Here is a 13,760-nt window from a genome sequence, read left to right as displayed (position 1 = left end):
AAGGTGGCCGGGATGAAGAGGAGGATGACGAGAGGGTTGCGTCATCAGTGTAGCTGAGGTGAGATAGAAACGCAGCAAGGGAGGTGGGAAGGCTGAGGAGACAGCCCAAGACTGATGGTGGTCACACGTTAACTCGAGCAACCTGCACTGTCTTCTTACTGACTTTTTTGGCCTAGCCGCTAGGAGCTGCTGGAGTGGATTCTGCAGCGTTCAAATGACTTATGCACCACAAGACTTGCATTTATTTTGAGATTTTGCATGCACCTAGAGATGGCCAAGACTATTTTGAACATACCAGCCATGCCAACCCCTTCCTCTTCCCAAAGCTGCAGTGTTGCTGGTTTTTGTTGTTGTTGTTTAAATTAAAGGAAACACCCATTAAAATATTTTATTATTTTCCTCTGTCTGCAAGAACAGAGCCTAAACAAAGTCACAGTTGAGCAAGATCCAGGACTTGCATCCAGCCATGGACCAGTGACAGTTTTAAGGGCTAATGTCTTGTAAAGTACCAAAGCTAGTAGCAAATCCCACCTGCCTTCGGAGAGTTAAGGCACTGCAAGTATTAACACTGTGTATTGGCTTAACAGAATGAATTGAGGGTTGGTTCACGGTGTTCAGTTCAAAACAGAAAATATATGAGAGCATTAAAACAGCGTAAGAGCAATGGATGGCTACGATCTCGCCCCCTCCCCACATCCCCCAGTGCAACATGCAGCAAAGGTTACAGGAGGGCCCCCACATCTATTGAACATCTGGCATTTTTGGTGTGGGTCCAGGATGTTTGATCAGGATGGCCAGACACCGTCGACTCATGGAATATCTCACCCAGCCCCCTAGTGTTCAAAGGTCTAGGATCCTCTAATTTATACAACGTACCATGTTGCCTGTGAAGACATGGTGATAAATACATTCTGTTTAAAAGCAGATACTTCTCAAATCATAACTTGCAGATGCTCAAAGTCTTTCATGTGGGTAAGACAAATGAGAGCCATAGAGACTGATTTTGTAGCCAGGGAGTGCAGGAAGCAACAGCAGGAGAACACTATTGAAAGCCTGGATACACTTATGGCTTTAATGAATTGGTCATCAAACATAACAGCACACATATGCAGTTTTTACCTTGCTTTGTAGTTCACTCCCCGCCCTCCTGGCTATTCCCCATATATCTAGCAAAGTGGAAATTATTTCGAGTTTAGTTTATTAAGTGGACACACATGGTACCCACATCTGTTGGAAGATATTTGAGGAAAACGCTGACAAATATAATTTGCATATTTACGAAGAGACCTTTTCATGCGAGACATTTCCTCTGACATACCAGCTATGCCAAGTACAGTGACCCATCAAGGGCTAACAACAGGAGCATTTTCTATAAAATGGCAGGTGCACGTCTGGGCGATTTAGGGACAAACCCTGACTTGGGCAGGATGCAAGCAAGAGACGAGACCAGTGCTCTCTGTAGGCTGGAGATGCCCACACTAACACACACACCAGTGGTAGCATGCACACCATCAAAACTGTACGTCAGAGCTGGGCAATGGCAGCAGCCTCCACCGCTGCCCACGCTGGCAGCTGCTGAGGTGCTGGCAGCTGCCACCACTGCTCCTTGCTGCCACCGCTGGGAGCTCCCATCCCACCCTGAGCCCAAGGCACGGCTCCTTCAGGAGCATCAGCTGGCACTGGAGCAGAAAACGTATGGTTTTGGTCTCATTTTACATAGGTAGAGTGTAGAAGACGACAGTGTCCTTCTGTGAGGAGCATGTCTGTTCAGATGGAGGAGATGCTCTGGTGTCAGCATCCTGCTTTGTGCAGACAGAGAGGGGACCTGAGCGCGGTACGGGAGGCTGAGACCTAAATCAGGGCGATGCCCGCATCAAAGCCAGGGGCAGCAGCCAGTTTGTGAATCCTTGGCATATGGGCACTGGAAATGCGTCCCATATGGTCTGCAATTGGATCATCATGCCTTGACACATGTTGACCTGCCCGCGTTGAAGACTGATGTATCAGAGGTTGGACTAGGTGATCTCGAAGGTCTCTTCCAACGTGCATGATTCTGTGATCTTTTTTAACCCACTTAGGGCATTCATCCTTGGCACTGCTTGGCCACCACGTGCCCCCTCCAGATTCTTCAGTCCAGCGAAGGCTCTCCAGTTATTTATTTACCAGACAAAACACAGACTAACTACGATTACAGTTCTGCAAAGAATAAACAATTGCTCGCAAGAATTGCACATTCCACACGTTTTATTCAACATGTATGACCCCAAACTACAGTATATACAATAATTGTCTCCACATGGCAAATCCACATTGTGGTTCTTAAAAAATAATAATAATTTTTAAAACACATGCCACCAAAAAACACAGTATATTTTATCCATATCTAATGAAAGACTTTCTACAAGCAATTTCCATTCTGTTGCATTCTCTAGCATATGGTGCTTTGAAACCATTTGCAATAATGCTTAGGCATTTTACAGTGTTTTGAGCTGAAGGCTGTGCTATAAACATCAGCTCAAATTCTGTTGTGAATTTCACATTTAGTAGGTTCACAATAGGTATGTATCAGGCCAAAATGTGCCCCTGCATTTAGCCTAACTTCTCTGTATGAAGCAGCATCCTTTCACAATGGGATGTGCTGAGGCAGAGGAAGTTGACCTGCCTGAAATTGTCCAATCCAATTAAAAAAAAAAGAAAAAAAAGAAACAGAAAAAGAAAAGCAGAAGCACTGCGAGCAGAGAAGCTCTGTAATTCATTCACCTGTAAGACAGTACAAAATCTTCAAAGGAATTTTACTTGATGCCCATTCAAAGCTCAGAAAGAACATGCTGTTCTTTAATTTGGTAAAAGATTTGACAAGCTAACGTATTCAGATGACCCCTTGCTGGCTAGCCAGAGTTTTCAGACTTTTATACCACTGACCTGCGCTCCTCTGTACGAATCCACCTCCCCAACAAGGACTGGAGGTGCCTCTCACCTCACGGCCTGCATGCTGTAATCAGTTGTTTCTGTTTGCAGCTCTCAATATTCAAGTCATCTTTGACATTTCAGTTACTCAAGTGTTTTTGTGAAGACTGAAGTCATTTTATATAATCAGGTGGCAACTCTTATTGCAATAAGCTTACAGTATTCATGGTGAATCACATTAGATTAAATTTAGTGGGTTTTTTTTTCTTCCCCTTTTAATCATTCTCACAGATAATAACTAGGGGTGGTACAAATAAATTAACAACAAAGCCATGTGCAAGCCCAAATACTGTTTCAAGCTGGCATTCATTCTAGATCTAGAATTTCTATGTCTTTTTTTGTTTGTTTGTTTGTTTTTGTTTTTAAATTGTAAAAATTTTTATGAAGGACAGCCCAGGTTTCACTAACATGCTTTCAGCACCATGAAAACATGTCCAGATTTGGTCACATTACGAGTCCCTAAAAAGCACACATTTTTTTCCTTTCTTCAAGATGTGCAAACAGTTAGGTTTTGGCACTAGGTTTGTGCAAGGACCCCTCTCCCACTGGGCAGCACCTGGCCCCACATGGCTGCAGAGGTGCACGGAGCCCGCCGGCAGCTCCCAGCTCTGGCACCGTGAGCACGGCCGCGCTTTCGGCGCGGGTCACAGCACTGGCACGTAGAACAAAGCAAGAGGCAGGAGCACGAGGAGAATGCAAAGGGGTCAGGAGTGGAGACCGACGCCGAATGTCATGCCAGGACAAAAGCCCGGTGTAGGGAGAGCCCAGAAGGAAAGAGTGACGGAGCTCTGCAGGAGGAGGCTGTCATCTGTAGGACCCTGATGTTACGTACACTACATGGCTGGAAAAAAATCAGGTGTTAGGTTATGCACTCAAAATGAGCTGATACTTATGATGGTTTTGGCTTTAATCTGTAAGTTTTTCTTTCTCACGTATAAAACAGGGTAATGATACAAGCCATTGTTACTATTATTCAAGTGTATTATCATAGCTGTAGAAGCCACATTCAAGAATCAGGATCCTGCTGTGCAAAGTACTGTACGAGCACTTCACATCACAGCAGTGCTGTGTAGATACTTCCACCGGTGTCTGCAATAAAGGAAGATATCCTAATAAGAACAACAAAGAATCTTAAAAAAAATAAACAGCCTCAGATTTGGACATCATTCTGCAAAGGATCTGTACTGAAGGATCGAGATAAAAATCAGTATGGAGTAGTGGCCCAGGTGCCAAATGAAGCAGTTCTCAGGAAAAAATGGAAGTATAACTTGTCATTAAAGATGGTAAGATAATTCACATACCTAAGAGGGAAGAAAAGAACACCAACATTTTCTATTTGTGGAGTTTGACTTTGCAACATGAACATGATTTTAACATGGGAGTTTTATTGACTAGAAGAGTCCAGTTCTTGATAGGTACTTGAAGGCAGTGGACAGCCCCCATCCTCCTTATAGCATCAGCACAACAGGGAAGGGAATTGGGACAAGTGCCCCGCCTGGCCTTCACCATCCCTGGTGACCCACGAGCACAATTTAACCTTATCTGGAACCCTTAAAAAACACACCGCCAACAAGCAAGCGGCTGAGCAGCACACAAAGCGTTAATTCCTGACATGACTGAGCTGTCATTGCTGGTGCTCATGTTTTACTTTTGTAGTAACACACAGAACTAAAGGCAGCAAAGCACAGGTCCTGCTTTCATGTAATCTGCTCCTGTTGCATAGTTTCCAAACCCTGTGCAACTCTCCGAAATTGCCGCGAAGCAGAGCTGTTTCAAAGCAAAGATGTTCACTGGAGTTGCAACTGAAAATATTTCTGTTGATCTAAAGTTTGTTTTTCTTACTGGATTTTAATTCGGAAACCAACATAATTTGGCAACATCCTTCCACCTGCACTTCTACGCTGCAGAGAGAAACAGCATGCACCACGAACCGTAACACGCCCGCACAAATATGTGCCGCACGCCTGCTTTTCATGTCGGGCTGCAGCTTGTCATCAATTCCCAAAATAATTAACTTTCTGGAGGAGCGGCTGGAGAAGAATAGTGCTTCCTCCACCTGCTGGTGAGGAGGAAGAAAAGATGTCCTGGCTCAGAAGGGAGAGAGGAGGCCCCTGCAGCTGCTCCCCATTGCCTCCCAAGTACAGCCTAAGGAAAGGGAGGGCGAAAAGCTCGCGGATCTTGCAATGGGGAAAATCACACTGCAGGAAAAACTTGCTCCAGCTGAACCTTTCGGCCGCCGAGGAGCCCAGCAGTGTCGTCCTTCGCACACCACGCTCAGGATCAGCCGGAGGTGGTCGATGCACAGCTTATCTAATGCTGACATAAGTGTAGCTGGGGATTTCTTGGCTAGCAAAGCCTGAATATACACCATGAACAAAAGCTCAGTTCTTTGCTTTAACATGTGCAAGATGACAAGTGGAGAAAACACCCACAGAAATGTCAACGTGAGTGTCACTTCACAGGCCTGCAATATCATCTCTTCATCCCTACACTCACTAACAGGTGCCTTAATTTAAAATATCATAAGTTACACGGTGCATACTGAGCCAGTACTAATGAAGGAAATCTTGCTGGCGAAATTAGGCACCTCGTACGTCATGTGGTGGGCATTATTTTAACGGCTTCGTGCAGCACACAGCACTGTCTGCAGTCACTGTGGTAACTAGTACACAAATTCACCTAAGTTGTTTCCAATAACAAACGACATATATATCGTGCAAGCTACCCTGGAGCTTTATGGCAGGAAACTTTATGATCACGTTTCACTGGGCTAAGAGGAAAGACAAAGAAACTACACCAATTTGAATAAACCTGTAAGCCTGTTAATAAGTAACAAATACTACTTCCATTCTAGCCAACTGCAATCCTGCAACGGCACAAGACGAGAGCATACATGTACCTCGGACTGAACTGTCTTCGCACCTTGGCTTTACTTCATTAACTCACATTTGCCAATTTCTGTTTCACTCATGAGCAGTTTATTGTTGCCATATGGATGACAACAAACCCAGTGTTCGTGTTTCACATTAAAAGCCCAGCTAATCGTGCAAATCTCTTTACGAAACACCATACAGCCAAAGAGATGTTAACAGATGAGAAAAGTGGAAAGACCAAGCAGGAGAGGGATGGAGAGGGCTGATGACTGGGAACACAGCGCCACTTCCCCGGTCCAGCTTTGCAATCTGCTACCATACAGCTCCCAATTGCTGCTTAGGAAAAAGACGGTTAGCTAAACCAGTAGCAGAACAGGAAGCCAACAGGCTGGACTGCAGCAACCTTGGGACTGCAGCTACCTGGCCGTGGGTTGTCAGACAACTTGCAGTGGAAGCGGTGTCAGCCACAGCGCTCTCTGCTGCATCCCCCTGCTGGACACACCGCCACAGCCAGGCCAACCTGCTCGCTCGTGCTGCCCATGCTGGCCACTAATAAGATCACAGGAGAGGAATGGGAAGAGAAGGGGAGAAAAAAATGAGGGGAAGCTCTGCGCCCCTCTGAGCAGTCATTCTGCCAGCGCTTGTCTCATCCACGGAGAGCCACCAGTGCTCAGTGCAACAGCCAGACAGGAAAACCGTCAGAAAGCAAGAAGCGTTTTCTGCTCGCTTAGGTCTGGCCGGATTCCCAACAACTAGCTTTTATTCTGTAAACAGACAAAATGTGGATATTTTACATACACTCACAGATGTTAAAGTTCAAACAGACACGTTGCGCCACAACTTGCCTGTAGACTAGTTAATAATTATGAAGTGCCACACGCCAAGGGTTATATTACTGTAGCATAAAACTAACACCCCTGCGAGGATTTGTTTAGCTTCTACATACCAGCTGATAGAGCGAGTGTAACATTTTTATGGCATTTGAGATCACAATGGTATTTTGATTTTCCCTCTCTCCATTTCGAGATGGCATTAGCCATATAAATTCAGTTCAGACCATATCACTGAAGTACCTTTAGCTATAGAGCTGAAGAGCTTGACAGTAGCAAAGGGCAAAAAAACCACAGGTGTGCTGTTAACTTAGACACGCATCTATGCTACATCCTCTCTTCAGTCAGGACCCTTCACAAAACCAAATCTCATTTACAATACAGTCAATTTTTTTTTAATTGATCGAGTCTTTTCAAATGATTTTTTGATGTATTCTCTTATTTACTGCATCACGTAATGAAACTCATAAATTATCTGCTTACGAAATAATAGTAAGTAAATAATATAGCCCTGGAGCTTTTGTTAGCCTGACGCTGTAAAACAGCCAAGGCAGCAAACTTTAAAAATCATATACTTGGAGTGAGCATGTGCGGAGATGTCCATCTCTGGTTTCTCTTTAGCCAGCCTCCAAATGAGCTAATAAACTGAAAGCATACATGATATGACTCCACAGCTTGGCTGAAACCTCATTTTCACTGTCGACACAAAGATATTCAGTTGCAAAGTAAATGTCTCTTATTAAAGCCGCTGCATCTGCAATTCCCTTTGCTGTTTTACAGTTGCTTCTGCCTCTGGGTGCGTGTTGAGCTCCCAGACAAGCGAAACAGAGAGACAAATGAAACAAAACCTGTAATGTCACTAGGGAAATGCCTTGGTTTTAGATGAAGTCTAGTGAAAACTCAATTAGTCTCCTTCATATGAAAAGCTGTGCTAGGACCTCTTTGGAAAAGCATCTATTTCTCTGGGCAGCCCTTAACGCAACGCCTGCCTCTCGTTCGCTTGTCCTCTGAGAGCGGTTACATATTTCAGCGGAGGGAAAATGACAATAACTCTGGCTAACGTGTGCGTTTCTTCAATCGCATTTTTGTGCTCTGCCGGAGCGCTGTACCAGCGAGGAAATGCTGCAGCTGAGTTATTGCAGGACAACCTCCGGGCTGCTTTAAGTCTCGAGCCAGCCGGCACAACCGAGCAGTGAAACGGGTCGTAAAAACCAATGGGGCTGGGGTTGCAGTCCCTGCGATTTTTTTTTAGGTGTCAGGAAAGTTTGGGTCACTAAAGTATGACTGAATCACGGCGGCTTTGACCGACGGACTGACGTTTGCCATTCTGACAGGACTTTGTGAGCCGCTTTGGCTAGCCGGGAGCATGACAGGTTTCGCTACCGCGCTAATTTCCACTTGGGAAAGAATCACCGTGCACGGAAGGGACGCGTGTAAAAGCAAAACAAGAGCAGTAAGCCACCCTGTTTTTTTTTCCAATAACAACACATCAATTTTAAATGCCCCGATGCCTTACTACGGCACCACCCCAGCACCCAAAATGCGGCAGCTTCTGCCCCGGACCCGCACCGCAGGCGAAGCCCCGTCCCCACGGGGGGCTCCCAGACCCACCGTCCCCGGGGACCCCCAGAAAACCCCCGTCCCCCCGCCTTACCACTCTGCCAGAAAACCGCTCGATGGCCCGCTTGACTTTGCCGTAGGTGCCTTTGCCCAAGGTCTCCTGCAGCTCGTAGCGATGCTTCAGGTTGTGCTTGTGGTGATGCCGCTTCACCCCCTGCTGCTTCCTCGGCCCCGCCGCGACCCCCGGCGACGGAGCCTCCCCGAGCGGCTCCTCCATGGCCGCTGCAGCCGCAGCCGCAGCCTCGCCACCGCCGGGCCCGGAGCCGCAGGAGGAGCAGCGGGGCTGCGCGGGGCTGCTGCTGCCGGGGACGGCCGCCTCGGCACCCTCCATGCCCGGCGGCGGCGGGCGCGGCTCTGAGCGCCCCGCCGGCCCCGCAGCCTCTGCCTCAGCCCCGCGCCGGCACCATGGGGCGCGGCGGGGCGGGGCGGGGGGCGGTGGCGCCCCGAGCTCCCCTCCCCTTTCCCCGCCGGCCCCGGGGGCGGCCCCTCCGCCCCGACACGGCTCGGCCCGGCCCGGCCCCGCCGCCCCCCGAGCCCCGCGGCGAGGCCTCGGCCCGCAGGGCGAAGCCCCCGGGCGGGCGGCAGCGGCCCCGCCGTGTGGCGCGGGCACCTGCGGCAGAGAGGCCCAGGGGAAGCCGGACCAAATTTAGGTCTGGAAAGTGTGGTTCGATGGTTCTCTTCTTTCTTTTTTTTTTCCAGCACTTTAATTTTCCTCGGTAGCCCAACGGGCGAGGGCTTCCTGTAGGGTTTCCATGTAATGGAACTCGCAGAGAAAACACGGGCACACCCAGCCCCTGCCTGGCCTTGGCAGGGACCAGCGCTGTCAGCCTGCTCCCAGAGCCGTTCTCGTGTAAAAAACCTGCCTGGGCCCAAGTCCTGCTCCGGTTAACATCCAGGCAGCACGGTGCCAAGGGCTAGAGCTGGCAGGGCCCTCACCTCTGCTTTCAGGAGCCCTGAAATGCAAATAAAAGTGTCATTTTTACACTTTTCGTCAATTTAGAGTAAGCCGGTTGTTTCTTTTGCAAAGACTTCTTGAAAACTTAAACCAACGCAGGCATATAAATTGGTGCCAAGGTTAGGATGAGTCAGATGTTTCCTTCAGAACAGCAGCCCTCCTCAAGCCCGCGGCCCTGAAGGTGGATGGCCTCTGTTGGAGGAGTGGGGAATTTGTGTGGAGTGCGATCACTTTGGCGTTTTCCAGTGTGTCCCCTTTGCTGGGCGGACGCAAAGGCCTTGACATGAGGGTCCTGGCCCTGTCTCCTCCCCACTGGCTGCCCTTCAGGTGCGGAGTGCAGCTGGGATTGAGCCATAAATATAACACAGAGACCCTATGAAATCCTTGGCTAGGCCTCGTGGTTGCAGTGATGTCGAGGCATGGCATTTAGGATGTTAGTAAGCCGATCCCTCATCTCGCTGGGGGAGCGTTGATGCAGAAGTTGCCCTGTATGCTGAGCTGATTTGTCTAGCTGGCTCATGGGAAGGCTGGGGTTTGTCAGAGGAAACTAACCCAGGAGCGTCAAGGTGATGGGATGATATCCAGAGACTGGGTTTGGTGAGGACTCTTGTTGGGCTCCTCTAGCTCACCGGCCTGGTGGGTAAGGCTGGCCTTCCTCGAGGTTTCTTCCTGAGGTGATGACCAGGAACTTACTTTTCTGAGGCCGCATGCAGCCTTAGCCCTTCTGACTTGATAAACTTGAAAACACAAGTTTCTTGGTAATTACCATCTCTGCACCTACATTTTAGGATCAGCAGAAGAGCCTGACTGGCTCAAGGCAAGTCTGTCTGCTGCAATATCCTGTTTCTGACAGGAGTCAACACCACGCTGCACATTTTGAGGAAGGAAGAATCCCGTAGTGGCCAGAGGGAAGTAATGCCTCCCACACTAGGTTCTTGATTGTTGAGTGGTAGATATTGGCTTAAGCCCTGGAGCTTGAAATGTAGCATCTCACAGACTGCATCACAAACTGGCTAGTCCAAAGCAGAAAGGGTAAGGGAAGCCTCATTCTCTGTTACTATACAAAAAGAGAGAGCTGTGTCCTCCTGTAGTCCCTCCCTTTGCTTTAGTTGTGGAAAGGATGACAAGTCTGTGGCCTTGTCTTTGTTAGAAATAAAACTATATCAGTAGCTTTCATATTTTTCATTTTATTTTAGAGCTCTGAAGCGCTACTGCATTCCTGCCAGCTGGCACAGGATAGAGCAGTGCCTGAGAGAGAGGGAGGTCTGCTCCTGTACCGGCTGCCTTCTGCTCCCCCAGTTTGAAACCCACTTATGTAGCACTTCTTGATCCGGGGGAATGCCCCAAAAAACCTCTGCACGAAGGAACAGAGGGCAGCACTGCTGCAAGGACGGATTGGCAGGGGAATGGGCTGGGGATGGAGCAGCACCAAGAGGCAGGAGGGAGCTAGGAGGGCTGGCGACAGAATGGTGCCCTTCTCTGGGAGAAGTGAAGAATTGTCCTGGCACATGTTCACCTCAACCCAACTTCACTTAAACAGGTTAAATCTGACTGTCGATCTCGCTGAGTGCCAAGGCTGCAGCAGTTTGTCCAGATGACTGTAGCAAGCGACTGGTGGTTTTGCACACCCAGTGCAAGCCCTGCTCCCAGCCCAGCTTGGAGCAGCCTGCATCCTGCACCAGGACCTGAGCCAGCCGACTGCGCCCTGGCTGCATGACCAGCTCAGGAACGGCTCCGTCCACCCAGAGGCAGCAGGGGACAGTCTCCAGCTAGGTTTGTCTCTTGCTGCCTGGAAGCTCCCTTGGGGTGAATGTGGTAGAGCCTGTGCCCAAGTCCCTTACAGCTCTCAAACAGCTGAAAAGCAATCCCAGTGATGAAAATAGGTTTCATTATGTTATGCTCACGAGCGTTGTTAATATTCCCGAGAGTATTCTCTTTTAACTGCTTGGAAGCGTACACCACCAGTTCCGTAAGGAAATATGTCATGAATCATTGCTATATGTTGCGATTGGACAGATACAAGGCATAATAAAATACCAGAAGCTCCAAAATGAAAAATACCAATTTTATAATGGAATAAGCACAGGTACTATGCAGCTTTAGAAATAATACTGTGCCTTTCAAATTTCCACGCTCTTAAATGTGAAGCCAGATGGCATTAAGCAAATTAAATGTATGAATAAAAACCGGGCATAAGAAACTTTCTGTGCTCATATGCAATAGCAATGGGATTGGAAAATAATGATAAATAGAGAAAGTGTATCACTAATATGTGGAAATATTTCCTTTTCATTTTTAGCATATTGTCAGCTTTGCAATCAGTATTATACTTGTCACTACGGGAATAAAAATCACTAGAGCAAATATTTAACCAGTGTCCTTCACAACATGTATAAGAATGCCAAGAAGTAAAAATCAGAGAAGAAAAGCAAGGCAATGTCAGAGTGGATGTAGAAAACCTTAAATAACGGCTTTTTTAGGTAATTTGCATCATTCTAGTTGTTCATGTCAGTGTAAAAAATGCAGTGTTTCATTGTTTCTGAAATAAACATTTGGCGAGAATTTCAGCTCTCCGAGTTTGCAGACACCACTAGGGAATTCTTCATTTCTGACATTGTTATTTTATGTAAATGCTTTTCCTTATTCACAAGAAGGAATTGTCCTCCCATTGAAACCAGTAGGCTTCTGCTAACCAGCTTCAAAGGAAATAGGATTAGGCTTTAATTTGCAAAACAATATTGGAGGATATGTTGTACCAAATCTAAACTATGCAGATAACTGTAATAACAACAATAAAACCATTGATTTCAGTAGGCTTATCTCCCTTAAGTCAGTGTGAGTTGGAGAAAAATCTTAAAAGATTGCAACATGTCAGCAATATAAATTTATCATAAAACTCAGTACATTTTTAGGATTATTTTTTGCCATGAACTTTCAAAACCACAATTTATTTCGTATCTGACATAGAGACACTCAGGATAAAAGGCACCGGCTTAATAACTTTCAATTAAATCTTGAAGTCTCCTCAAAATGTTTAATGCCTAGAATGAAATGTCAGATTCACAGAGCTGATGTTAATTCCTTCCATGTATTTAGCTGAAAAGAAAAAAAATAATCATGGGATTTCAAAGATGCTTGCTACAAATACTTATTTTATGAACTGAGGCCAGGTACTTGCTGTGCAACAATGACGCCCATTGCAGCGCAGCTTGGTGAGATGGTGTCATTTAAACATAAACTGACTTTTTGCTCGTAAGCACCCTTCAGTGTTTGTGTGAAGCTATTTTTATAATCGTCCTTACAAAGGTAGGCTTCCAAGGGGCTGCTGGAGAACTGAAATACCTTCTTTAACTGTTCTCTGCAACCTCTATAGAACGCAAGACACAGGAAAGGGGAGAAATGAGCATTGAAGGGATTCCTGGATACGATGGACCTGTATATGTAAAAGTAATATGCTGCTTGCTTAGGTTTCAGCCTGTCTGTTGAGCTCTAGTCTGCGCACAGAGAAACACATCACCAACATCTTAAAGTCAATTGAGTCGCTTTGACTGATGCTCAAGCAAAGCATAGCTTGCTGGACCAAGCTAAAGTGCTCAGCACTGCTCAGTCTGCAAATCCAAGGATGACAGAACTGCAAATATTTGGAAGATGCTGGCAGGCAAATCCAGAGGGCACTCTCTCAGCTGAACTTTCTCCTCTGTGTAAGTACACGCTGATAGAGAGCTTTTTGGTCGGATGAAGTGAAAGCATGTTAATGTGCTCCACTCAATGATAGGGATTATCCTTTAGAAAGAGAGGCGGCTGGCATCCATCTGTTTCCTGCAGCAGGTATCTGCACATTATCTGCCCTGACAGATCACATCCAATCCTCGAGATTGCACGCTTTATGGAAATTACAGGAGTCATGCAAGTTCAGGATTAAGACTGTAACACTCATTTTCTCTGTAGAAATCCCTGTAAAACTTTACCTTGATGAGCAGTGGCCTTTTGAGACATGGCTCATCCAGACAGTTGTGTGTCCACGAAGCATCTTCTAAAATTCCATTTCCAAGCCTCAGCCTTTGCTTCAGTGGCTTTAACTGAGAATTTAGGCAATGGCCACGTTACCATTTTTTTCCTGACCTTCTGGTTATTACTTCTACTGGTTGGTATGCGTTGTTGGAACATTCACAGCACAGAGGATACCAACCACCAGCTGAATTTACATCTCCAGATCTGAAATTAATTTACATATGCATGTGTGTGCCTGCATGCTGGTGACACACACAGAATTTTATCCATTTAACATTTGCTTTTCTATACTCAACAGTTTTGCATGATACCTGAAGCTCCCACAGATATTGCTGCGCTGGGGCACCCAACTTCGCTGACAAGTGAGGAGAATCTACTCAAACTGTGATGGAGAAAAAAATAAAATGTAGGGGCTGAGGCCCAAGGTCTCTCCTATTGCAGAACACAGGATGTCCAGAAGGATTAAGTACATGCTTTTCCTTCATGTGTTGCTTTTGTTTTTCT

The 13,760-nt window shown here is 46.7% G+C and overlaps 1 protein-coding gene across 1 annotated transcript in view; it reads right to left on the bottom strand.

Annotated features, from left to right (window-relative positions):
• NUAK1 (NUAK family kinase 1) overlaps positions 1-8,682 on the bottom strand; it is a 50,153-nt gene extending 41,471 nt beyond the window's left edge. The window contains exon 1 of the mRNA XM_040559998.1: positions 8,325-8,682. Within this exon, the coding sequence (XP_040415932.1) occupies positions 8,325-8,621 (297 nt within the window). The 5' untranslated portion in view covers positions 8,622-8,682. The remainder of the gene's footprint in view (positions 1-8,324) is intronic.
• Between the last annotated feature and the right edge of the window lie 5,078 nt (positions 8,683-13,760).

The sequence above is a fragment of the Cygnus olor genome, chromosome 1 (genome assembly GCF_009769625.2).
Source record: "Cygnus olor isolate bCygOlo1 chromosome 1, bCygOlo1.pri.v2, whole genome shotgun sequence".
NCBI classification, from domain to species: Eukaryota; Metazoa; Chordata; class Aves; order Anseriformes; family Anatidae; genus Cygnus; species Cygnus olor.
The sequence above is the reverse complement of the archived record's forward strand: the minus strand, read 5'-3'. Positions and strand labels throughout refer to the sequence as shown.